The sequence below is a fragment of the Triticum aestivum genome, chromosome 2D (assembly GCF_018294505.1).
Source record: "Triticum aestivum cultivar Chinese Spring chromosome 2D, IWGSC CS RefSeq v2.1, whole genome shotgun sequence".
Classification (NCBI taxonomy): domain Eukaryota; kingdom Viridiplantae; phylum Streptophyta; class Magnoliopsida; order Poales; family Poaceae; genus Triticum; species Triticum aestivum.
This window is the reverse complement of record NC_057799.1, coordinates 393,517,389-393,544,728: the sequence shown is the minus strand read 5'-3', so window position 1 is coordinate 393,544,728 and position 27,340 is coordinate 393,517,389. Positions and strand designations below refer to the sequence as shown.

Sequence of the window (27,340 nt, the reverse complement as noted above, 5' to 3'; positions counted from 1 at the left end):
AGAAACGGCGTGTCCAGTGACTAAGAGCATTTGAAATGAAGGAAGAGATAGCCGGGAAGAAGCGATTATTCGATCCAGAAAAATCAATGATGCCGAAGACGACATGCAGAGGAGAAGTTGCCAAAGGCTCCCAATGGAAAATATAAAAAAAACTACTATTCTAGCATGACCAAGCCAGCTTGAGGTAATGTGGCCGGTATATTATTCCAAGTATCGTCCTAAGTAAATTTGGCCGACATATTATTTCAAATATCGCCCTAAAGAAAAATAATTTCCCAATATGCTCTTTGTACATTGAGCAATTATATAGCCGGTAAAGTTAACGACATCATTCTCAGGTATTATCATAGTGTTTTTGGTCAATGCAATTGTACCAAAAACGAGGGGGCATGTGTTGATGATATAATTTGGCTGCTAGGTATTTTATGGGCCAAATTAATTTAAATGACTATGGTTAGATTAATGGCTGACACAAATATTTTGCACTTGCTATTTAATTTTAAATGCAGGCTTGGATCATAGTACAATACATATCCTGAAGAGGCAAACCAGGCTAGCAAAGCTATTTACTCCGGACAAATATTTGAAGTTTTGCCTGGATTAGGGGCTAGCCAGGAGAAGTATTGGGCATGAGCAAAAGTCATGGACATGTGCAACAACACAAGGGAAAATTGTTAATCATAATTATCTGGTGTGATAGCGACATGGCCGGAATATTTTATTATTGATAAGGCAAGGAGCGCATATGGCCACGAGAGGTCGCCATGCAGGTTAGATGGCTGATTTAACACGTCAAGTACTATACATGATAGCCCAAAGGATGACCTGATTAGATTCTAATCGGTTTAGGTTTTGCAATTCTATTCGTATACGCCAAGTACTGCCTTGTATACGTCGAAGTCCAGCGTGCCTTATATATAAGGTCACGGCCGATTGGAAAAGCCCCCATCAATCGATCTATCAATACAAACACTACTTTTTTACGTACGTTTTATCTATCGTTCTTTTCCTGTGTTGGGGAACGTAGTAATTTCAAAAAAATTCCTACGCACACGCAAGATCATGGTGATGCATAGCAACGAGAGGGGAGAGTGTTGTCCACGTACCCTCGTAGACCGACAGCGGAAGCGTTATCACAACGCGGTTGATGTAGTCGTACGTCTTCACGATCCGACCGATCAAGTACCGAACGCACGGCACCTCCGAGTTCTACACACGTTCAGCTCGATGACGTCCCTCGAACTCCGATCCAGCCGAGTGTTGAGGGAGAGTTTCGTCAGCACGACGGCGTGGTGACGATGATGATGTTCCACCGACGCAGGGCTTCGCCTAAGCTCCGCAACGGTATTATCGAGGTGTAATATGGTGGAGGGGGGCACCGCACACGGCTAAAATATCGTATATCAAGTGTGTCCTTGGGGTGCCCCCCTGCCCCCGTATATAAAGGAGCAAGGGGGAGGCCGCCGGCCTAGGGAGGAGAGGCGCGCCAGAAGGGGGAGTCCTACTCAGAAGGAAGGGGGCGCCCCCCTTCCCTAGTCCAATTCGGACCAGATCATGGGGAGGGGCGCGACCACCTTTTGAGGCCTTTCTTTCCTTTCCCGTATGGCCCATTAAGGCCCAATACGAATTCCCGTAACTCTCCGGTACTCCGAAAAATACCCGAATCACTCGGAACCTTTCTGAAGTCCGAATATAGTCGTCCAATATATCGATTTTTACGTCTCGGCCATTTCGGGACTCCTCGTCATGTCCCCGATCTCATCCGGGACTCCAAACTCCTTCGGTACATCAAAACTCAATAAAACTGTCATCGTAACGTTAAGCGTGCGAACCCTTCGGGTTCGAGAACTATGCGGTCCCAACAGGAAAACCCCACCCCACGACGCACACTTACCTTTCTTGTCGGACATTCCACTTACCGCTCGGTTTCCCGTCTTAGCAGGACATTTCTCGCTGGGGCCCTCGTTATTAACTCTTGAAGCAACCAACAACCCTTCTATCCTAACCAAAAAATTGTACGGCTTGATGAAAATAATATATGGACCGCTCGCTCATGCTGTTTGTTGCAAAGAATCTCACATGAAATGTATACATATGTCACATTGGTTCACTATCCTATCTATAATGCCGTGACAGTAGTTTAGAAACTCTCCTAGCACTCCAAATACCGGCAACAAAATCACCAAATATATAGCATCCGCAGCTACCATGAAATAGGACACTAAACAACATTTGCAGCAAGCAATCAATTTATGCACCAAGCACACTGAGCAGAAGCAACAAGCTATCAAGATTTCTTCTACTCACAGAACTGACAAATGTGACTAACTCTGGAAGAAGCTTTGCCTTCAGAACCTAAAAATGGTGTAGTCCCATCACTACTTCAGCCGCTCTCTGATCTCAATAGAAAACATGGAGATCGCCTAAAAAACATAGTACACTTCGGCTGCACTTAAATAAGCTTGCTAAAAAGAAACTTCTCAAGTGACGTAAGAAAAAATATAAGTAACTTCCACTTGATAGTCACATCATTTGACTTATAGATTTTCAGTTAGCATGGCAACTGAAGTGAGTCTATTGATTAAATTACATAGTTCATTGTTAAATGCTAAACACAGATTTAGAAGAGTTTCCAATGGTCATCTGTCAAATATGCTACTGTATACTTAGAGCATCTCCAGCCGCCCCCCCGAGTGCTCCCCCCCCCAGGAGCCTTTTTTCTCTGCCGGCGATGCAAAAAGGGCAAAAAATGGCCCAGCCGTGCCCCCCAAGCCCCCCCCCCCCACCCCCACGACCTCAAAATTCCGCCGGCGAACCCAGGCCAAACCCAGCGCGCTGGGGGGGCTGTTGGGAGCGCCGGCGGAAGAAACGGGCAATCCTACTCCCCCACGCGTTTTTTCCTTGCCACCTAATCACTTTTTGCCCCGCAATTCTTCTGAGGACACCAACGGCTGGGGATACGGATTCTTGGGGGCGCCGGCGGAAGAGTTTTGCCCCCCAGGACGTGCCATTTTTGGTCCGGCGATTGTCCTAGGGGGCTCAAACGGCTGGAGATGCCCTTATGTGAGCTGCCAATGATCATCATCATCTGTCAAATATACTACTGTATACATATGTGAGCTGCCAATGCTCATCTCAAGAAAGGATTGTATTACCCAAAAGACCAGACCTTATACGGGCCTTATTCTATGAAACAATTTCAAAAAGGCTCACCCTGTATCCACTACTAGTAGTGTCTATAAAAGAGCTCTTTTTCCCTACATCGGCGAGTTAATACTTTGATCTCTACCAACTGGAAGCACAAATAACTATATTTAAAAACAGGAACATCTGCTATCTTCATGAGTAAATAAACAGTAAAAAAGTAGATGACCAAACCCAAATATTTTCATGAATTTACAGGTCATTTTTGTTAATGTGTAAGTACATCAAACATGTTCTAACAAGCAGGAAAATTGTAGAAACATTCAAATGATGAGCAGTTCCTAATTCCTATCATGGAATCACTGCATGATGCATTACACTGAGCACCTTCTGTGTGATATGGAGATGGGCAGAGGCAAAGATCAAGGATTAAAATTCGAAAAGAATAAATAAGCTATCAGTAAGCCAATAGAAATCGACACAGAAAAAATAAATAAGTTTACTTCAGTAGCCGATAGGGATCGACGCATTTGGAGACATAACTACCACAACAAAGATTCCATCGTTGTAATAATAGCCTTAGTGCTGAATTATACTCCTTAAAATATGTCTCGGGCATTTTCTTCAAGTACCTTGTAGGCAACAAGAATGACAATGATTCTAGGGAATGAAATTCTCTCGCAAATAATCTGACTTGTATTGTAAATTCACCTAGCTGTATGAAAATCAAAACCAATCATTAAATAGGTTATCCAAAGAATCGATAAACAGACTTTAAGAGCGAAAGTGTTTTAACCTGAACTTCCAAGAAATCATCAAAGCAGAAGTGGCTTCCCTCCCATCAATAAACTTCCAGGTGAACAGGAGAAGCATGACCATGGAGAATCATAATGCATTGATGTATTGCAAGTTTCTTGAGACCAATATAATAGCTTTGAAGATTTCCTACACCAATCCCGGCCTCATGGCATTCCAGACAGCCTATGTAGATGAAGCAAGTGCAACCATATCTTGTAAAAGAAAGATATACCAGCTTCACAAAGGTACTCCTAAAAATATCTCAATTAAAAATACACATCTCTCTATGGTTCCACCTTCATCATAATGTTACCGTCATATGGAAGAAAGATATATATTACAAATATCATCCATATGTCAGTCAAAGGCTGAACAATTACTATTATGAAATACAAAAATATTAGACGTGATGGAAGATGGTTTCAAAAACACCAACGACACGCACTCGTATTTTAAAGTCTTCATACTATAGAGTTATCTCCCTGCAAGTTATGTGTGCTAAATAATCACAACACTTGGATAGCACCTACACATGGGATTATATATTCAATTCACATAATCAGTTCTTCTGCTTCTATAAATTAAGAATTGCATAAAAAAAGTATGTGTCTATCTAGTAGTACTCCCTCCGTCCGAAAAAGCTTGTCCCTCAAATGGATGTATCTAGCACCAAGTTAGTGCTAGATACATCCATTTAAGGGACAAGCTTGGGACAAGCTTTTTCAGACAGAGGAAGTATAAGATAAGGATTTGAATTGTTGACGCAAGGCCGGTGGAGCCGTGCATGGTCCACTTGCAAAGTGCTTTCGAGCATGGACGTCGTGCACATAGTGCAAAGCTGGCTGAAGGAGTTAATAGATTGGATCCCGGCAAGACTGCACATACTTAACGTTGGCTGCCCCTACCTTGATTGATTCCCATGCTGGCAAGGTTGCACACATAGAGGAAGACTCGATGGATTCTTGCCGGCTAGAAACGAACAAAAGCAAGCACGCAGGTGATGCCTATTTCTTTGCAACAGATGCGTGTCGCCTGACGCAATGGGGGAAAACAATATGTATATAGTGATTTTACCTCAATAGATATTTTGGTAGCTCCACTCCATTAGTATGAAATTTGTGATGTTGAAAACCTGAAAAAAAAGGAAAATAATGATCTCAGTGGCAATTGTGTCAGCTGTTGAATAGGTACGACATTTATTTCAGGATTACAACTGTTCTCTCCCATTGAACAATGGCATCAATTCTTTCAAGAGAGAACCATACAGTAAAAAGCTTCAGAACACAATGTACTCTGAATCAGGTCATATTCAGGCCATATACATCGAGCTTATACTACCAAAAAATATCAGCTAGAAATCTAGCAATTGTCTTCAAGGATCAAGAACATGAAAGAGGAATAATGACGAAAGAACTAAAAAAACTAACCTCCATATGGAAGCATTAGATGCACTTGTGAGTCCAAGCATATTATCTGCAATAAATAGAAAACAAGTACATAATTATATTTTTCTTGTGGGCAAAATGGTAGACGGTGATAGAATGCCCGTGCGTTGCTACGGGCAAACACCAGATGACCATGCATTGCCATGAAATAATAGAAATATACACATTTATCAAATTGTTATTTTAATTCAGAAATACGTTGTTAAGCATGATGGCATCTGGTTTCATCAAATAGCGACAAATTCAAACTCTCTCCGGCTTCTTTCTTTCTTGGCGGTCTAGGTGTATCCTAAACCAGAAAATCGCTCGCCACCAAAGAACATATACCATCCATTACTAAATAGTATCAATATCACTCAATTCACACCTCCATGCGTGTCACTATTACAAGGTACACAAAATCTGACAATTCCTTGTAATGAGCCTCTTAATTTCAGCAATAATAGCACAAAAAGAGAGATCCAACTTCCGAGAGTGTTCTCTATCAATAGCATGGCCATTCCATTCTTCATAGCAACAATCAGCCTTAAAAAACACTGTAAATTGTTTAAGTTCATGTCCAATATTAGGCCCAAATTGTTAACTGCGGCCATTGGTAAGTATGTAGAGCACAAGATATTCACCCTTTGGCTGGTCCGTCTCTAGCATTTTCCCCTTCTTGGACTTAATCACACTACTTCACGTTCTGTGTTGGATCTTGTAGGTAACCCATGCTCCATCTCTGTTCTAAAAAAGCAGCTAAACCTTTTGCTAAGTACCTGGCCCACTCCTCCGACTACCATCTAAATTCAAAAGCTCTTCCACCCTAAAAATTAATAAAGTTAGAAACACAGACAAACCAATAAACCATCAAATGCAACCTTCAATAAAAAGCTGATTGTATATAGGAAAGGGTTCATTTATCTTGAATCCAGATTTTTTTACAATGTCATGAACCTGGTGCCAACGGCGTACTCGCAGCGGCCGATGAGCCTTTGGCCACTGCCTACACTGCGCTCGCGCACGCCGCTTCGCTGCTGCCGCAAGCACCGGCCACACTCCCCGCCGCAAGCAGCCGAAATGATGGAACTCCATGCCATCATAAGCCAACCCAGATGTTGAATTAAGGCTAGTACGACATCCCATATTTGAGGATTGCACCCGGAAGATTGCACTCACGCCAGTTGAAACCAAGATTAATAATACAGATACAGAGAAAACAAAGATAAGCAGGAATAGGATGTTCATGGCCTGCTCATCTTGGTCCCTCTAGACCCAAAAAGTTCGTTACCTTTGTAGAAAAAAGATTTTTTGGTTCCCCTGGTATCTAGCACCAGCGACAATTTCCTATTGTGGCGACACCTCGACATGGCCCTACTTAAGCTCCTTCTCGTTCTTGCTTTGGTTCCGGTCCGGCAAACCATACCATCTTCCAAATATTTTTACACTGTAGCATCCTAAAAGTTCTCATGTCTTCCAGTACATTATCTTTTGTAGAATCATCATATATAGCTCTTAGTCTACGTCCTCCCAACCTAATGCAAAATGAACAAAATCAGATATCTATACATCAGTACACAACTTAGCATATACTCCCGCCGTCCCATAATATAAGAACATTTTTAAGCTATATCATGGGAGGGAGTAGTAGACAGAGTACTGTTTCAAATAATGGTCCCTAAGAGAAAGGTTAACGTTCCCAACCAGACTTGTGAGCATCTTCGAGCAACATACAAGCCACAGGAGTGTAATTGGATATCACAAGTGTCAAATCAATAGCTGAGCATAGCATCTCTACATGGACTAATAAAACCAAAATAAATTTTAACATACCGCCGGTCCTACAACAGTGGTTGATAGTGAATTTGGTAGACACCCATAAATGACAGTTTAGCAGTGTCTCCGACTCTCTATACATTTTGAGTCTCATGTTTTCAGCATTAGATATCTCCTTGGATACAATGAAATTTATGCTTCACAGGAGGATCTGCACAAAATAAATGAAAAACACTTAAGTTTCTCATCCTTGTAAGAAGAGGTAATTCTATCGAGAACTTACTAAGGGCATTCAATCAATTCAATTCATGAAAAGTTGTGTCCGTTGGAGCTTGTTATGCCAACTGAACCATGTTGACCGACCCCAATAAGCATATGCACTCACGTTCTCTACTCACATAACAGAGTTATGTCTGATTCACCTGTTTGTTGTACTCCCTCTGTTTCTAAATATAAGCTATTTTAGATAATTCAATAGGGACTACATATGGATGTATATAGACATTTTTATTGTGTAGATTCACTCATTTTGCTTCATATGTAGTCCATATTAAAATATTTAAAAGGTCTTATATTTAGGAACGGAGGGAGTAATTCTTTATCCCCGTTAGAAATTGATGGCCAGGGATCAAATGAGAAATGAATAGAACCTTGAAGAACAACATCAAATAGACCTTCCTCATTCTCAGGTAATTAAAACCAAGGGAGGGTTCCTGTAGGATAACTATATTCACCTTCCAGTCTTTGCATCCATCACAGCCCCAAAATTGATTGACATAACCAGCCAGAGAACGCACCTGCCCTGCTGCCCAAAAAGGAGGAATGCCAGACAGCAGAATGTAGAGTATAACTCCAGCACTCCATATGCAATTATCGGCTCCATATCTCCGCTTCAGCACCTCCGGAGCCACATAATAGGCACTCCCAGGAATATCCCTGAACTTCTCATCTGCATTTCCATTATATCCCATTTAATCTTAAGCACTGCATGAGCTTAGTTGCCAGAATTTAATTCAGGTAGCACTACATATACAATTGTAAATTGTAGAGACAACATGAACTAAGGGGAATAGTTGAGGTTTCTTCCCTTGTCCCTTCTCAAATAGTATGTCCAGTTAACCAATTAATTACTCACCGGCTTGAAGGAGACGGAGAGGCTGAAATCAGTGGGCTTGAAAAAACACATACGTGTACAGTTGTCCAACAAGTTGACTGAAACATGCATCACAATACATCGTCAATGGTTTTCTCCTTGCTTCATCTTAACCAACACACAGCGCAATACATCGTCAATGAAATGAGATTTCAACAAAGGAAGAACGCTACTTAATGAGTTTAAGAGGTTTCGGCCCAGCATTGACTGAAACTGTTTCCGAGAAATTAGACCTACACCGAGATTGAACAATATAAAGAGTATTCCCTGGAGTAAATACTGGCTCTAAAAATTGTCTAAACGAAATCGGCGCGTCAGAGCCCTGAGATAAACAGACCCAATAAAAAACTCCATATATTAACAACTGTATGATCTAGCTGGGTGCACAAATAGGTTTTAAAGAAACTCACAGGAACAATCTTGGAGAGCGTAAGTAGATATTCAGTCAAATTAAAAGGCGAAGTCGGAGCAGGGAACAGTTATCCGAAAGACATGCCGTTCCAATGCACAAACATCCATATGCGTGTTCAGGAAGAAGAAAAGCACAAAGATGTCATCTCCTATAGCTAGCTAATGTACTATGGTAAAGATCATACATACTTTGGGCGAGCGAGCATTGCATAAAAGAACAAACACCTTAAACTACAGAGGGCATAGACAACAAAGAACACCTAGTCACAGAGGCAACACTCACCAGCAAGCAAGCAGCGCACGCACAACACAACCGTCTTAACCCCTTCACTCACTTCATCGTGTAGTTGAACTGCTTACACCCCAGGCACTGCATCTCGTCGTCCCTAAGGTGCTCAACGGTCAGCTAGACGAAGGTATTCTTTGAGGTCGCACCGGATGCAGCAGAACACTGGTATACTAAGCATCGGCTAGCTCGGAGGTGTGCCCTGCATGCACCACCCAATCATGAGGTTACCAGGGTGTCGGATCACAAACTATTAGTTAGTTTTGCAATGCACTGGAAAAGACCATATATTACAAAATAAGCTCATCTCACTGCGGCAATATCGCTAACAGTTCAGAAATATTACAAAATAACACAATAGCACACGCAGTAGCAGTAGCGAGCAACATTCCCTGCACTCTTCCATCTAGTGACCATCCTCTCCCTGCTACCTCCACCACCACCACCACCCCCACACCAAAAGCTCATCTGTACACTGGATCCATGTGATCTCTCAGTTCTCTCTGCTCTCTCACGCAGAAAACACAACAACAAGCAAGCCTCTCTAGCCTCCCCCAATCCAACTAAATCAGAGGGGAAATCTCTATTACCTGGTGGCTAGTGGCTTGTACCTGATGGATCCATAACTGGGTGGATGGATCTCCGGCTCGCAGTAGTATGTGTGTTCTCAAACTCGCGTGAAGAAGAAACGTGTACCTGTACGAGAGGTCGAGAGCTTTACAGCAGGAACACGCCATGGAGCCTGTCTCCTCTGCATCCTTCATTCATCTCGTTCTTTGAAGAAGAGAGGCATCCCTCGCACATGTCGGGGGCGGCGGCAACGAAGAGGCGGTGATGGTGGAGGCAGTGGCCCATCCCGGAGATCTCGCCCGCCGCCTGATGGACGCCCTCCGCGCCGAAGAGCCGGTCGATGCGGGAGCAGTGGAGGCATGGCGGCATGAGACCGAAGTAGGCCGTGAAGCGGGCGACGGCGTGGGAGAAGAGATTGTTGAGCGCGAGGGAGACGGCGAGCTCGCCCCCGCCCTCCTCCGCCAGAGAGAGCTCGCCGGTGGCGGGGCTCCGCCGCTGCTGCTATGCTCGGCTGCGGGAGCGGGAGCGGCGCCCCGGCGCGCACATCGTGGGGAGCCTGGCCAGCGGCGGCTCCACTTGGTCCTCGGCGGCGGCGGATCGACTCGTATCTCGGCGGCGGCTCGTCTTGGATCTTGGCGGCGGCTCGTATTGGGGGCTGGGGCGTCTTTGAGAGATCGTAGGATAGAATACATAGATCGAGGGGAGCCTCGCTGGCTGTGCGGGGAAGGGACGAGAAAACCGACGAAAAAAACCAGCGAAAAAACCGGACGAAAATGGTGGGACGAAAATAAACCCGGAACGGAGACTATCAACTGAGACATTAGGAGTAGAGATTACCACCTGGTTCTTAGCAATCATCTTTCCTCCGTAGCGAAGCATGGGCATATGTGCTAGTTTTGTAAAAAGAATCATTGCCCTGGAAAAAATTCATCGATTTAAAAAAAATCATCAATTTTGAAAAAAAAAACATCTCTATTGAAAAAGGGTCACCCATTTCATCAAAAAGAAAAAAACAGAAAAAAAAAACATAGAATACCTAATATGGAAACATAGAAAAAAAATGAGCCAACCCGATACTTGACCTAGTGTACAAGAGGGTATGCGCCCTGTACGGAATGGCCTTAAGAGGCGCTTAAGGCGCCCAATAAGGGCATCTCCAATGGGAGATGCTAGAAGAGGGCGCTAGAAATTTAATCCCGATAGATCGGCAGTTATCACGTTAATTCCCAGCGTCGGGTCCAGCATCGATGCCAACCTGGGCACCGAGCGCTCCGCTCTTTTCTCCCGGTACGAGATGGCCGGGCCTTTGTTTCTAATATGTGGAAAGCCCGTTATTAGCGCTCGTTATTAGCGCCTGCCATTGAAAGGGTTAGCGCTAGAGCCTTTTTAACTTTTTTTATATTTATTTTTTTCATTGTAAGCGCCTGTGTAGGCGTCTAGCATTGAACATGCCCTAAGCGTCTCGAACGGTGAAATGCATGACGGCAATTAATCCACCATCATCATGGCCTGGGGGACGGACTGCATACTAGGCCTGCAGTCCAGCCAGGCTACCGTTTGCTCCATATATTTGCTGTGGCGCCGTCAAGCTATCACCGTAAAAAGGAGAGGAAAAAAACAGTGTGAATCCTCCGAAAGGAGACAAGAAAAAGAAACGACTTTGTTTCTCTCCAAAATTGAAAGAAGGTAACATGTCCTAAAAAAGGAAACGAGTCTTTTGTTCCATACTTCGGTGATGCCCACGCTGCACCTGTACTTGACCAGATTGAATTATTGCATCTTCCCTGTATTCGAAAAAGTAGTATTGCTCGACATTTCTCTCGCTACTGCGTATTCTGACAATATTGCATACAGATGGCAGTATGGCACACACGGTTATGCAGGTTTTAAGGAGTACGTACACACATATTAGGGCAACTCGGTGCATGCAACTTCCGCTTGCGCATGATCCAGAGAACGGTTTGACCACTCTAGGTCTTTAATATGTAGCAATTTCATGTATTTCTGCAATAGACTGTTTTCAGGATTTGAACCTCTGGATCATGCGCCAAAGCTACCCTTCTACATACACACATATCAACAAAGAAATTTCCAAATGCCGGAAAATAGCGACGAACTTCATGTTCTAGAGGGGAACTCCAGCTTGAACCGACCGGGACAGTGCTATACCATGACAGCTCTAGTGAAGCAACTTGGGAATGAAGGTACGAGTTAAAACAATTGTTCAGACACCGACAGAAGAGCTAGAGAATATGAGCGTGAATTGCCATGTCAGTCACTGGTTGAAGACAATGACACGTAGGTACGTATGGAAAGAGCCACGAAAGTTAACTATGACTTGGCCTCAAAATCAAGCCAGGTCTTGACTTTACGTACTCAACCCATGTGCCTCTGGTTATGTACGTCAGCTACTAGCTACTTTCGCAGGCCTGTAATATATGGGGAAAAGGAAATTAAAGAATTATACTTCCTCCGTTCCTAAATATGTATAAGTTTTTGTAGAAATTTCATTACAAACTACATAGGGATGTATATAGATGTATTTAAAATATAGATTCATTCATTTTGCTCTGTATGTAATCCACTTAGTGGAATCTCTATAAAGGGTTACATTTAGGAACGGAGAAAGTAGTTAACTAATCTCAGAGGCTCTGTTTAAGAAGGACCAAAAAAGCCGCCTCCTTCTCTTGCTCCTCCACCAAAAAAGCTAGGGTTTGTGTCTCTCGCCGGCTCCGCCGCAGGTCTGCCTCGTCTCCGGTGGCCCTAGGGCCATGGAGGCGAGGTGGATCCTGGCAAGGGCCGGCGAGAGGCTCCGTTGTTAGTTGTTTCTTTCAGATTTGTTAGGGTTTGTGTCCTGCTCAGGAAGACGAGACGGCGGCGGCTCCCTGAAGATGGAATAAAGGTCTCCCCGCCTAGCTCCCGTTTCAGTGGTGTGTCTAGCATCGTTGGTGGGCGTGTGGAGGTGTGTCTCCGGCGGATCTATCCTCGATGGATTTGCTCGGATCTGGTTATTTTTCGTCTATGTTCGTGTGTCTTCGGATTGGATCCTTTCGATCTACTTTATCCTTCATCGGCGGCGGTTGCTGTTCTGGTGCGTTGGTCCTATTGGGTCTTAGCACGACGACTTTCCGACTGTCTACTACAACAAGTTGTGCCCGACTCCGGCAAGAGAGGGGCGATGACAGCGGCACGCCTTCGGCTCGCTTCAGTGCTTGTAATCGTCGCTAGGTGGTCTACGGATCTGGATGTAATTTTTATTATTTTCTGGTGTTCATTGTATTGTCATGATTGAAGATGAATAGATCGGAAGTTTTTTGAAAAAAAAAAGTAGTTAACTAATCACAAGCGCGTGTTGATATCCAAAGTCATCAAACCGGAGACCCTGGATCGAATCGGCCCGATTATATTTGGGAACTTTTGCTGATGATGCGACACGACGTCTGTGTTAAAATATACGCACCGGTCGCCCTCTGTCCCTCTCGCGTTGCCGTGTTTCTCCTCCTGACTTTGGCTCCTTGCTGCTTGGATTTTGCTGCCCGCCGCGACATACGTACCGCTCTCCGGGTGTCCTCTGTCGAGAGGGAGCTGGCGATCGATTGAGTTGAGCCGTCGACCGTGGGTGGACATCGTTTAAACAAAGCGAGAGGCTGCCTCAAAATCAAGTGGCGCCCAACTTGCTGCGAGTTTTCATTTCTGCTGTAAGTAGGAAGGGGATTTGTGTCACACAGGTTGGGGGATGGCGGATTATGGACCGCCGATCTACGCCCATCTCTCAGTATTTCTTGTATTTGCTTTCGTATATCAGTATCTATATATCTGTATTCAGATTGTAAAGCTAAAGTAGTATAGTTTTTTTTGGTTCGTCATCAAAGGTACAGATATTTCGATGAGCGGTTCTTGTTATAAGTCTGGACTAAAAGGTTATACCTGTCACGGACGTGTGCAGTGTGTTCCTCTCTCTTTCTGTCTGTTCTTCAACCACACTCTGCTTCTCCTCTTAAAACTCTTGTGTTCTAGCAGCATTACTGTAGACGAGAAGGGATCTATGTTGTTCCTTTGCGAATCGCTCAGAGACGGCGACGACTGATTGACAGTGTAAGACACATTGCGTAAGGTCATCCCGCACAGGTTAGTCTATGTTATATCTTGTATCTTCTGCGAATATTTTTGTTAGGAAAAGTTGTTTGTATAGTTGCTAATTATTCGGTATTTTATTCTTTCATCTGTTCTACTAGTTTGTGGCGTTTCAAGAATTCAGATCTCTAGCTTAGCATATCTTGTTTGCAAGAACAAATTTTGGGTTCGATCTTAGATAAGCACACGTAATCAGGGTCGTCTGCTGTTGACGAATCTAGGACTTTATTCTAAGTAGCCAAAATAAAAGTTAGAAACTTGGGAAGTATGTCAATTACGGATAGTGGAACTTAGTCATTATGTTTGTTAAGAAAAGGGAAACTTAAAGCACATGTACTGTCTTTTACCCTTAAACTAATTTGGATCACACAATTGCTAAATACTTCTACAATGAAAGTCTGGAATATGGGTTATTGTATCAAAAGTGAAGATAGATCTATTCAAATACGTACGTAAAAAGTTATGTAAGTTGCGTTAATATAAAAAATTCAAATCATCTTGCCGACTGCCATTGTATGGCGTGAATGAATTTGTAATGTTTCTTGGATCGGCAAATAATAGTTTTATATGATTTATTTCTGTAATGTATAATCTTGATTTCTGGCTTACTCCTTTTTATGTTGACAACGAGTTCATTGGACTAACAAATGTTATTGAATTATGTGTTGTGATAAATTATTTATTAATGTTATATGCTCTGATTTTGTAATGTTAATGGTAAATTGGTTTGTTTAATTATGTAGTGGTAAAATGTGTCGTCTAAGTCAAGTTATTCAACAAGTGGCTCATCAAAATGTAACGAAGATTTAAGGTATTATTATACTGAGGGAGATGACTCAAACGAAGAAAATGATGATGAAAAGTGTAACTGAATCTACATTGAAGGTAGGCCATGTTCGTGCTATTTTGAATGTATTTACTGAATACAAGAAGTTCATACTCTTGGAAATCAAATTTGATGGGTTCTTGAGCTTGCCTCCAATTAAAAAGGTTAATCCCAAATTTAGTACATATCTTGTAACTACGACATATGTCAAGGATGAGTGTAAGATGTCTCAAGATATGAAATTGAAATTCTATGTTGGGGACATGCACAAAGTTTTTGGATTGCCTTATGGAGCTAAGATATTAATGGTATTGATGATCAGACAACTGGTACTTCAATTGATTTCTGGAAGAAAAATATAGATATGACTGGAAATGATTTTCACAACTTAAAGGCAGCAGAATTCTTTTTGTCTAGAGATATAACTGAGTTATCAAGTGAAGGTGAAAAGGGATGCTTTTAAGGCAGCATGTGTTATATTTATTATGGGTCATTTAGGAACACCTTTTCTAAACATGACTACACCGATGGGCACTCTATGTAGGACTGATTACATAGGACAATATAACTGGTGTGATTATGCAATGAATTATCTACTTGATGCTATTTTAAAGGCACAACAATAGATTCGGTCAAATAGTCATGTCATATATTTGTATGGTTGTCACTTCTTTTTACAAGGAAGTTATCATTTCCATCTGCAGTACGATAAAAAAGCATGGGAAAAATTTGCTTTTGCCATTCTAGTTTTTGCCAATTTTCCTTAGTCCACTCTAGCTTTTGACATTTCACTTTTGCCACTTTTAGCTTTTGACAATGTATCACAATTGCCATTCCGTGGCAAAGGCAAAATTTCCAGAGTAGCAATTGTGATACATTGTCAAAAGCTAAGAGTGGCAAAAGTCAAATGAAATTATTTTGGTTTTGCTATGGAATGAAAATTGTGATACATTGTTAACATCTAAGAGTGGCAGAAGTGAAATATCAAATTTTAGAGTGGCATAAGGAAAATTGGCAAAATGTAGAGTGACAGAAACAAATTTTCCCCAAAAAATATTGGATGATTATATAATCACATATATATTATCAAGTTGTACCGAAGAGATACACCAAACTGTTGGGGAACGTAGCAGAAATTCAAAATTTTCTACGCATCACCAAGATCAATCTATGGAGTAATCTAGCAACGAGGGGAAGGGGAGTGCATCTACATACCATTGTAGATCGCGATGCGGAAGCGTTGCAAGAACGCGGATGAAGGAGTCGTACTCGTAGCGATTCAGATCACGGTTGATTCCGATCTAAGCGCCGAACCACGGCGCCTCCGCGTTCAACACACGTGCAGCCCGGTGACGTCTCCCACGCCTTGATCCAGCAAGGAGAGAGGGAGAGGTTGAGGAAGACTCCGTCCAGCAGCAGCACGACGGCGTGGTGGTGGTGGAGGAGCGTGGCAATCCCGCAGGGCTTCGCCAAGCACCGCCGGAGAGGAGGAGGAGGGAGAGGGGTAGGGCTGCGCCGAAAGAGAGACGTTCTCCTTGTTTTGGGCAGCCCCAAACCTCAACTATATATAGGGGGGAGGGGGCTGCGCCCCCTCTAGGGTTCCCACCCCAAGGGCTGGCGGCCAGCCCTAGATCCCATCTAAGGGGGGCGGCCAAGGGGAGGAGAGGGGGGGGCGCTACTAGGGTGGGCCTTAAGGCCCATCTGGACCTAGGGTTTGCCCCCTCCCACTCTCCCATGCGCCTTGGGCCCTGGTGGGGGGCGCACCAGCCCACCTGGGGCTGGTCCCCTCCCACACTTGGCCCACGCAGCCTTCTGGGGCTGGTGGCCCCACTTGGTGGACCCCCGGGACCCTCCCGGTGGTCCCGGTACATTACCGATAACACCCGAAACTTTTCCGGTGACCAAAACAGGACTTCCCATATATAAACCTTTACCTCCGGACCATTCCGGAACTCCTCGTGACGTCCGGGATCTTATCCGGGACTCCGAACAACATTCGGTGACCACGTATATCTATTCCCTATAACCCTAGCGTCATCGAACCTTAAGTGTGTAGACCCTACGGGTTCGGGAACCATGCAGACATGACCGAGACGTTCTCCGGTCAATAACCAACAGCGGGATCTGGATACCCATGTTGGCTCCCACATGTTCCACGATGATCTCATCGGATGAACCACGATGTCGGGGATTCAATCAATCCCGTATGCAATTCCCTTTGTCTATCGGTATGTTACTTGCCCGAGATTCGATCGTCGGTATCCCGATACCTTGTTCAATCTCGTTACCGGCAAGTCTCTTTACTCGTTCCGTAACTCACATCATCCCGTGATCAACTCCTTGGTCACATTGTGCACATTATGATGATGTCCTACTGAGTGGGCCCAAAGATACCTCTCCGTTTACACGGAGTGACAAATCCCAGTCTCGATTCGTGCCAACCCAACAGACACTTTCGGAGATACCTGTAGTGCACCTTTATAGCCACCCAGTTACGTTGTGACGTTTGGTACACCCAAAGCATTCCTACGGTATCCGGGAGTTGCACAATCTCATGGTCTAAGGAAATGATACTTGACATTAGAAAAGCTCTGAGCAAACGAACTACACGATCCTGTGCTAGGCTTAGGATTGGGTCTTGTCCATCACATCATTCTCCTAATGATGTGATCTCGTTATCAACGACATCCAATGTCCATGGTCAGGAAACCGTAACCATCTATTGATCAACGAGCTAGTCAACTAGAGGCTTACTAGGGACATGGTGTTGTCTATGTATCCACACATGTATCTGAGTTTCCTATCAATACAATTCTAGCATGGATAATAAACGATTATCATGAACAAGAAAATATAATAATAACCTATTTATTATTGCCTCTAGGGCATATTTCCAACACAAACTGCCTAATATTCTAGAGTGTGATAAGCCCCAGATGAAGCTTATGATTTTGTAAGAAAACAAGCAAAGGAGTCACAAGGTATGATGCATGCATGGTACGTAGTGTGTTCTTCAAGTAGTAGTTGTTAAATGTTTTTATAACTAATCAAGAGTCTGTCTTTTACCTTCCTTGCAAGATTAAAATACGTGAACTTGTATGTTATATGAGGAGTATCATTGAGAGGAAGCCAGGCAATTATTTATTAAAACTCTGAAAGGACAATGGTTCCACACAAGTCACACTCGGTTGGATATGTCGGTTATATATCATCTAAAGAATCACTGAAGAGCAATACATATACGAGAAGAGTTGAAGTAGTTTGAAAGAGCGTGCATTTTTGTTTAGGTTGATCAACCTATAACATATATCTAATGGAAAATTCAGTGATCATATTAGAGATACTTATCCACAAATATCCCCCCCCCCCTTCTCATAAATACAAAGAATTAAGTCCTATCCTGCACAGAAATATCATTCTATTCCTATAAAGTAAAGGGCTCAAAGATTATTAAGTTTACAAAATTCCTGTAAACTAAAGAAAGCCTTATATAAATTCATTTGTATTCTTCTTGTTTTAAGCTCCAACGAAATGCACATAACTCAAAACGGCAGCCATTCAATCTTCAGTTTTCCGGTCCAAGTTAATCAGTGTGTGGCACGTGAATTCCTACTCGAAGATTAGCTTCCAAGGATGAAGGTTAAAAACACATGATAGCCGTGCATATATAGGACCCGTGACCACATGCGTCATTAACGGACTAGATCATCCCACCTTTTTTCCTTGCTCAGAGCATTTATAGTGGTCTATATCCTTGCCTGTGGCATTTTAAGAATTTGAGAAATCAACACTTTTTTTAACTATGAGTACATACGCTCATAGACTCACTCTTATAAATGCACGCATACGCACCCTACCCCTATGCACACCTTCCAGATGCTGAAACGGCAGGTTATCTTGAGATTGACGAAGTATCCATAAATGCCTTCATAATCGACGAAAATGTCTCATTCCACCGAACATCGCCAAAAAACATAAATTCAGGCCAAGTCTAAAACTCGCGGTTGGGTGATGGGTGACACGTCAGCGCGTCTCCTACCCACCGTCACCTTTCCCGTGCCCCACCAAACTTCCCGCGAGCGCCAAAACTCCACACCACCGCACCACTATCCATCCACGAAGATTCCACACGGGAGCCAGGAAAAGGAGACGCACGTACGCGCGCGCTCACGATCACGCACCTGGCTCGCCTGGCCCCACATGCAGCAGCCCGGCACCATCGCAAGCCGCCGCGGGCAACCATCCGAGAAAAAACCTCCCCCGGCATCAGCACCACTCGCCCACTGACAGCACGGACCACAGCACCGGGACCCAGGCGTCGGCGAGACAAGCCATCAGCCGCACGTGGACCCGCGGCGTCGCCGTCGCGGCAGCTGCCTGCCACCCACTCGCAGGCAGTAACTTCTCACGCATACCGCCATTTCCATTTCTTTTTCTCTCCGAAAAAATATCCCCCCCGCTTTTGTCTACTCCACCACTCTTCTTTCTCCTCCTCCTCCTCGCCTAAAGCGTCGTCGTCGCGTCGGCTCCTACCCCGCGCCTTCCTCGCCCGCTCGCTCGCTCGCGCCTCTCTCCTCCGCTCCCCTCTGCCCACCGCTCCGGCCCGGGGGCGCGTCCGGCGCCGACGGGGCCCCACCCACCGCGATGCCCGTGCCAGGCTGGTTTCGCGGCAAATTGAGGTCCAGGTCCAAGCCCAAGCCCGGCGCCGCGTCCGTCTCCTCCGCCGCCTCCTCCCCCTCGCGCAAGTCCGTCGACCTCGACTACCCGTCCCCGTCCCCGTCCCCGACCCCCCGGGCGCGGGAGAAGGCCCGCAGCCTCGACTCGCCGGCCGCGCGCCATGTCCGGGGCGGCGCCGAGTTCCAGTACAAGCTCCCGGTGCCCGTGATTACCCCGGACCCACTATGCGAGGAGGCCACGGATGTGGCGGGCTGCTCCTCGGCCTCGGGCTCCAGCGTGTGCTCTTCGCCGGATGACGCGCCGGATCACCACGTGTCTAGGTACGCGGCTGATCGCCCGATGGTTATGGCTTATCTGCGAATTTGCTGCAGCCTGTGGAGTCTGCTGCCCTGCTCACCAGTTCAATTTTCACGTTTGGGGTGAAGTCGGAGCTGAATTTGGGTGACACTGTGATTGAATTTTGGGGAATTGCGGCTTACTCGAAAGGTAGAGGCGTTAGGTTTAGTGTGAATGGTTAGTGGGCTTAGCAACTTTTTATAAGGAATTGGAGTCAAAATGCAGAGTTAGAGACTCGGAGCCAACAGTGTGACTTCGCACCAACTTCTCCTGTTGACCTCTTCCGTGGTCGTTGCACTTCTACAATCGTAAGCCACTTCATTTGTTTTTGGGTTAAATATGTACCTAGTCCTAGGCGGGGTGACCACGGATGCCAAGGCGTTTTATGATTTGTGATTGAAGAAATATTCCGAAAAAAGGCTGAACAAGTTTACGTTTTAGTCGGATGCAGATTATTCTGCTAACATATTGTTTATGCTTGCAATTTTTTTTGATGTTTATGGGTAAATATCCTTCGAGTTCTGCACTCAATATGCTTCTATTCTAGTTCCAAGGTCATATCTTCTGATTTGGTTACTTCAATTAGTGCGTTCTTTGTACTTTGTTTGGTATTGATATGTTCATTTCAAAATGATGTTTATACGTCTGTTGATGGTTCTTTGTTGCTTTGCATAATCTCCAGGTCCATGGATCCAATTGCTTTTGCCAAGGGAAGAGATATGGCATCTGACACAGCTATGATCTTAAATGAAGACAAACACTTCATGTCATGTAGTATGCCACGGGAGCATCACAAGTTCTTTGAGGCGCCTGTTTCTAACATGAGGGCTCTTCATGTGCATAATAACGATGATCCTTCAACTAGCGAAGCCAGTTGTTCACGTGGCAGAATGTTGACTGAAGATATATTTGGTCCAAGAACGAGAAGCCCATCCCCTGGCCGAAAAGCCCATGCCTTTGCTGTGAATAATGTACATTCAAAAGAATTCGGGTTTAGCCCCAGGTCACCATTGAAAATGAGTGAGGGTTTGAGAAGCCCGCCTCATCCCTTGCCTCTTCCTCCAGCTCCCGGTGCTTGCTCACCTCTACCTCCATCTCCCAGTGCTTGTTCACCTCTTCCTCCATCTTCCACTGCTTGCTCGCCTCTTCCTACATCTCCCACTGCTTGCTCACAGTCCAAATCACAGTGGAAAAAAGGGAAATTATTAGGGAGTGGAACATTTGGCCAGGTTTACCTTGGATTTAACAGGTATCATCGTTTTTTCATGTGTTCGCATCATTTGCGGTTTGATTATCATTTGGAACTCAATGCATTAATGTGTTATTATACGCTACAAAACCTATGGAGAAGTATGGGATGCGCTAAATTGTTCAATATTCCAGTAGATGTGTTTATAAGTTGACATATGGGATTATGTAGCATCTAGCTCTCAAGGAATCATGCCTAATGTATATGAACTTAGCACACTGTTGTTTCGCTCGAATTTTCTGATGTCAAATTGTTTATATTGATTGAATGTCTTGGGGTGCTGCCTAAATGTTTGGGAAGGCAGTCTGTACAAGAACTCTTATCTCACTACCAATTATGCAGTGAAAATGGGCAGTTTTGCGCGATTAAGGAAGTACAAGTAATTTCAGATGATCCACATTCGAAAGAACGACTCAAGCAACTGAATCAGGTTGATTATCTTATTCAGTTAACTTACTTGTCTTTCTATGCACCACAACGGTATTTTCCTTGCCTGTTTAATTGACTGAACAACATGTTATTCTTTCCGTATTAACAGGAAATAGACATGCTTAAGAAAGCATCGCACCCGAACGTTGTGCAATACTATGATAGTGATATGGTAAGTTCTATTTGATAAACCGCCTGCTCTGTCTGTGTGCAGTCATATTCGATAATTATTTGCTCTTTGGATCCATCCAAATTTTTGATGGGATGGGCTCGTGAGAGAAAATAATGCCAAGTTTATAAAGTTCAAAGAAAATTAATGATGTGGGCATTAAGGTCTCATGCACATAGAGGTAAAGAAGTCGGTGGGAAATTCAGTTTACTAAAGTTCACAAATGATGAATTTTATCCATAATGAAAGGTTCTTTCTGTTGCTACTGGCATTGCTCACAAAATGATGGCTTGTTTCATAACACATATTGTGGAAATGTTGCACATATATACCACAAAAATATGAACATATCAAGGGCCTTGTGTGAGATGCACATAAAAAAAATGCCAGGTTACTCATTCTCACAAGGTTCACCAGGATTTTGCGCTTAATGCTACCAAAGAAATGCTTGGCAATATATACACAATCTTTAGCAATTTCCTGAATTTCTGTCCTTTGATGCACCCACAGTGACTTGTTTGACGGGAAGTTTGTGGAATTTATTCAGTAGTTTGGGAGGCTATGGAACCAATGATATAAATTCGTTGCATATCTACATGTACAAGTATAAGCATGTATGGGAGGAGAAAACCTGCAATATTCACTCATAATACAGATTCTCCAGTCTACTTCTTTAATGTTGGCAAAACTGCCACCAAATCCTAAGGGGTTAAATGCACTGGTTTTAGAATATCAGGGGTTGGTGTGATAGCTGGTTTTGTAGTTCATGAGGCAAAATTAGACACACCATCAAAGTTCAAGGTAATATGGAGTTCTTCAAAAACATTGATTGTAATTTATGTAGGCACGCTAATTGCTTTACCCGGATTGTTCGACTCCCATCCACCTCTTTGGACATGCTTCTGTTTGACTTAAAAGTATTTTGTTGCTTTTCCTCTCACCTGGCTTGCATATGTTTTACTCCATTTTCCTTCCTGTACTCTTCTATCCTGAAAGGAATTTATATGATTTTGCTCTTTAGTGGTTATCAGCTTTTATTGGAAGTACATTGCCAAGTAATTGGCTGTGTTTAGACTTTCTAACCGTGTACCTTCTCTTACAGACTGATGATACCCTTTCAATTTATCTTGAGTATGTTTCTGGGGGCTCAATTCATAAGTTACTTAGGGAGTATGGCCCTTTTAAGGAACCTGTGATTCGCAGTTATACTTGTCAAATTCTCGCTGGTCTTGCGTATTTGCATGCGAAGAACACTGTCCACAGGTAGTATACAGCTTGTATAAGTTCTACACATTACATAGGTAGTACAATAGAATAATTGATTGATACTAATTTTTCTTGGCAGAGATATTAAAGGAGCAAACATACTTGTTGGCCCTAATGGTGATGTTAAACTTGCCGACTTTGGCATGGCTAAGCATGTATGCAGTTTTCCCTTTCTGCTCCCTTCCCTACGACCATTCTCTGTGCGTAGCACTATGTTAAAAAAGTCTCATCTGTAAGATAGCAATCCTAGGTATTCTATTTTTAAAGAGCAGAAATACTAATGGGCGAATTTTTGCTGGGAAGGAGCTCCGAGCGAATGTCCTTACAGCCGCTTGATCAAAATCAAGAGTGACATTTAAGAAAAAAGTTACACTGCGTTTGCTGGCAATTTCCTACCCATGGCAATTTTTCCTTCCATACATGGCAAGTCCCTAACAAACGCATGACGTTTTTAGTTGTGTTGGCATGGCGACTTTGGCATTCGCTGGCAATTTCTCTCCCAGCGAACGTTTGCCAGATATTCGCGTCCTTTAAAGAGATAGTTGTGGTCTTTGTTAATACTACCATATGAGCCTTGGCCCAAACATGCATATACAACGAAAACACAAATTCTACACTGTATCTTCTTCTCCCCCTCCAAGCCCGTTTATCTCATTTGTTGTGTTCAAGCAGATATCATCTTTTGCTGAAATACGCTCTTTCAAAGGAAGTCCTTACTGGATGGCTCCTGAGGTGAGCTGCCTCCTTTCTTTACACTAAACCTTCAAACCGTATTCTTCATTGCTAATTGTACCCTTGTCAGTAAAGCTCTACTCAATATCGAAAACATGCAGGTTATTATGAACAGTAAAGGTTACAATCTAGCTGTTGACATTTGGAGTTTGGGATGTACAATTATTGAGATGGCAACGGCAAGACCTCCTTGGCACCAGTATGAAGGGGTATGCTTCTAAGTTGCAACTGTATTTCTGTTTCAATGTAGCCGTGACAAATTCAGGCTGACTCAATCTTCTCCAATCTGGCCTTGTAGGTAGCTGCAATATTTAAGATTGCAAACAGTAAAGATACACCTGAAATCCCAGATATTTTTTCTGAGGATGGGAGAAGTTTCTTGAAACTATGCTTAAAACGTAATCCAGCATCTCGCGCCACCGCAAGTCGGTTGATGGACCATCCTTTTGTTCAGGACCATCCAGCAGTAAGAGCAGCAAAAGACAGTGCATTGAGAAATGCATTTTCTGCTCCAGCAGATGTGAAGCATACAATGGTATAGTTAGTCCATAAACTCATTTCTTAAGTATGTGTTTGTTCTCTGGCCTTTTTCCCAATAAGAAGATAGAGGACTCTTACGGTACCTCAAATCGATGTGAGCTGTCCATTTTTAGGAATCTAATGGTCATATTAGTTTATACTAGTGCGTAAAACCTGAGTAGTGGAGGATGGTAGTGCTGATTTCAGGGTCAAAACTGGAAGAGTTCAACAAATTGCGTGGCTCATACGGTAATTCCAAGAATGAAAAATGCTAGACCATTGTGTCGTAACTCTATAGACCTAGGTCTTATTCTGGTTGGATGGATGAACAATGGAAGGTGGGTCTCCGCGGCAACGCCGGCTGCCGCCTGCAGGGGAAGAGCAGACTCGTGCAAGCACGCCGGCAGCCGGCGGCGAACTCATGCAGAAGTTTTGATACCAATCGTGTGACTGGGCGGAGTGGACCTTTATCAGCCCATCAAACCTTATGCCCTTGATCCTTTCATGTAAAAAATAAAACAGTCCGATGTTTAAAGTAGAAAGTGTCCAATAAAATCAATAGTTTGATGAGTCTTATTATACTATTACCACCATCCCAAATTACTTGTCTTAGGTTTGTCTAGATATGGATGTATCTAACACTAAAACTTGTTTAGATACATCTCTATCTAGACAAATCGTAGACAAATAATTCGGGACGGAGGGAGTACCATTTGTTGGTAGTAGAAGGTACTGTGAAAAAAAAAGCCAAAGAGAGGGTCACTTATTATAGTGGCTCACTGACATGAGTGCTTGACATTTGCATGAACTATTGAATTTACTTGGACTCAGTCCGGACCAATTTAAGAAATAGCTAGAAGCACTATTCTGGTTTTTTGGTCATTGTATGCACACCAGATCAACTTTGTGGGGGTTTTGGCTTAATTTCATAAAAGATCCTATTATGTCTGCTCTAAACGAGTTCATGAGTAATCTGTGACTTCTTTTTTGTAAAGTTCATTGCATGATTGTTGTTATTCAAGGAAAAAGGTATCATTGTTTGCTCCATTTATGCTATCTGTTCCCTGAAAGCTCACACTCCTTATGCTGCCCTCTCTCGTTGCAGTCTAACAGGGAGTTGCCATCACGAAGAAGTATTACTCCCCTAAGGGATATAGGTGTGAGTGCGCGAGATTTTACCGGATTTTCTACAACTGTCCCTTCACCCCGTACCTCGAGGTACTTAAATACTCCGTACTTCACTTCCATCCTCATTTTCACCCTTCTCGTAACATCGTATTTTTGTTAACAAAATATATATGTGCTTTAGCAGCCCTATTCCTGTGCGAACAAACATGTCTCTACCGGTGTCCCCCTGCTCAAGCCCACTGAGGCAATTTAAGCAGTCCAACTGGAGCTGCTTGCCGTCTCCGCCCCACCCAATGCTCTCGTCTGGTGCTGCGGCTTACAATTCATCAAGCTACGCACTGAATCAGGCACAACGAATGCCGGATCCCTGGCAGGATGGCTCCTTGAAACTCCAAAGCCCTTACGGTTCTCCAAAAAGGTTCTAAGCGTCTTTTGTGGACCTTCAGCATGAAAAATGCACCCATAACATGGTAGATGCTCAGAGTTGTTCTGTCTGCAGCCTCTTGTAGCTTTGTGTTGCGACAACCATCTGATTTACTGTACAGTCGAAAAGGGTTCTCGAGGAAAGAGGATGTATCATGAAGATCTGTATATATATAGGCCGTTATATCATGATGTAAATCAATACAAACCCTTATAGCAATAGGGTTGTAAACTCGCCAGTTTGCGCAAGCTCACAGTTGTTGTTAGGAGGGATCGTCGACTTTCGTGTCAGATATTGGAAATTTAGCTGGCTAATGTTCATGGTACAACATTGGAGAAAAAGTGAACGTATATATTCTGAAATGGTGTGGGTGCATTTTTCCTGTAACCGAAACATGGTTTTTTGTATGCATCGAGCTGATGTTTAAATTCAAGTCGAAAGCATTGACATAAAGTTGCAAAGAAAAAAACGGAGGACAGTTGTTTCTTTCTCGACAGTTCTGGCACACATAATCCTTGACCAAAGTTTCTTGCATTTCTCATTTGATGCAACCAGACAACTTTTGTTGCACATCCATACGCTTTCAATTCCTCTAGGATCCAACATGTCATGATATTCTTATGTTTTTAGAATTCCGTGAACCAAAAACACCCTGCAAATTTGCCTTAACATATTCTTTTAGAAGCTAGTGCACCGATAATTACAAATTTTGTTTTCTTTGTTACTATCTTATTTAAAGACAGGCTTGGCTTAGTGATGAAGTACTTTCCACCAAGAGCTCCTTGGTTTGACACGGCTTCATTGCATTGCACAGTGCATGTGTAGGGTAAGGGCTGCCTCGTATAATCCTTCCTCAGACCCAGCTAGTATGTGAGTTTCTAGCACTGGTCTGCCCTTTTATTATTATATTAAAGTTAAAATCTATCATTTAAAACAATAAGAATGCTAGAATTTTAGCTAGCTAGTATTAGAGCATGGTTAATAATATAGCTAGCTGATGGCTATAAGGAACCGCCATGTCATCTATAGCCATCATCTACATGCACTCATACAATAATGTGGGCTATAAGGTGGATGTGGAGTTTCTACACCCAGAGCAAATGCTCCTGGTGTGAACAGTAAAATCAAAAAAATTCAAAAAAATCTAAAATTTATTTGTGGCATACTTTCACAAATGTTTGTTGTGCATGCAAAATTTTATCACAAAATCACATTGATGAAAGGTGTGGTAAAAAAACAAAACCGATGTTCTGAAAATGTTACTTACAAAAGCATTTTGGAGCTGCGATTTTGTTTTTTTAGCACGACTTCCACCAATGTGATTTTGCGATGATTTTTTGCGTGCACGACAAACATTTGTGAAAGTATGTCACAAAAAAAATTCAATTTTTTTGTTTTTTTCTATTTTTTTGATATTACTGTTCACACCAGGAGCTCCTGGATGTAGAAAGGCACTTTCGCTATAAGGTTGGCTATTAAATTAGTAGTTTTTTTCATCTTCCCTTTATCTCTTTCTTCACATTTATTGCATTTATCTAGGAATGCGCATATAGCTAGGCTCTTGGATGAGATCCCACTCCCCTTACTTTTTCACATCTCTCTCCTCTACATAGGCAAAAGTGCTATATAAGCGGGCTATAAGCCCATTATTATACTTGCTCTTGGAGCCTTTTTGATTCACAGGATTTCAAAAATAAAAGAACACATGAATAGAAAAACACGGGAATTGCAACATCATTCCCACTTGAATTCTACGGGATTAAATTGGTAGTGATGTATGTTTGTCTGCAAAGGTAAAACAAGGGACTCTTTGCAAGTGGAGGGAAAATTTCCTTTGAAATGTACTGCACATAAATCTTTGGAAAATTTTCTATAGATTTCAATCATCC

The 27,340-nt window shown here is 43.2% G+C and overlaps 2 protein-coding genes across 3 annotated transcripts; one reads left to right on the top strand and one right to left on the bottom strand.

The window, feature by feature from the left end:
• Positions 1-7,316: 7,316 nt before the first annotated feature.
• Positions 7,317-8,223, bottom strand: LOC123049399 (calcium-dependent protein kinase 15-like). Its single transcript, XM_044472324.1, has 2 exons — positions 7,877-8,223; positions 7,317-7,353 (listed from the first exon to the last, which is right to left on the bottom strand). The coding sequence occupies exons 1-2, from the start codon at positions 8,111-8,113 to the stop codon at positions 7,342-7,344; spliced, it is 249 nt and encodes an 82-aa protein (XP_044328259.1). The 5' UTR covers positions 8,114-8,223; the 3' UTR covers positions 7,317-7,341.
• A 10,765-nt stretch (positions 8,224-18,988) lies between these two features.
• Positions 18,989-25,813, top strand: LOC123053363 (mitogen-activated protein kinase kinase kinase 3). Of its 2 annotated transcripts, none has more exons than XM_044476825.1 (11): positions 18,989-19,519; positions 20,218-20,784; positions 21,127-21,214; positions 21,323-21,385; positions 22,485-22,645; positions 22,728-22,803; positions 23,321-23,380; positions 23,482-23,589; positions 23,679-23,915; positions 25,005-25,117; positions 25,209-25,813. In XM_044476825.1, the coding sequence occupies exons 1-11, from the start codon at positions 19,167-19,169 to the stop codon at positions 25,450-25,452; spliced, it is 2,070 nt and encodes a 689-aa protein (XP_044332760.1). In that variant the 5' UTR covers positions 18,989-19,166; the 3' UTR covers positions 25,453-25,813. The 2 variants fall into 2 exon arrangements, with proteins under 2 accessions (XP_044332760.1, XP_044332761.1); XM_044476826.1 differs by having other exon boundaries at positions 18,991-19,519; positions 25,212-25,813.
• Positions 25,814-27,340: the final 1,527 nt, after the last annotated feature.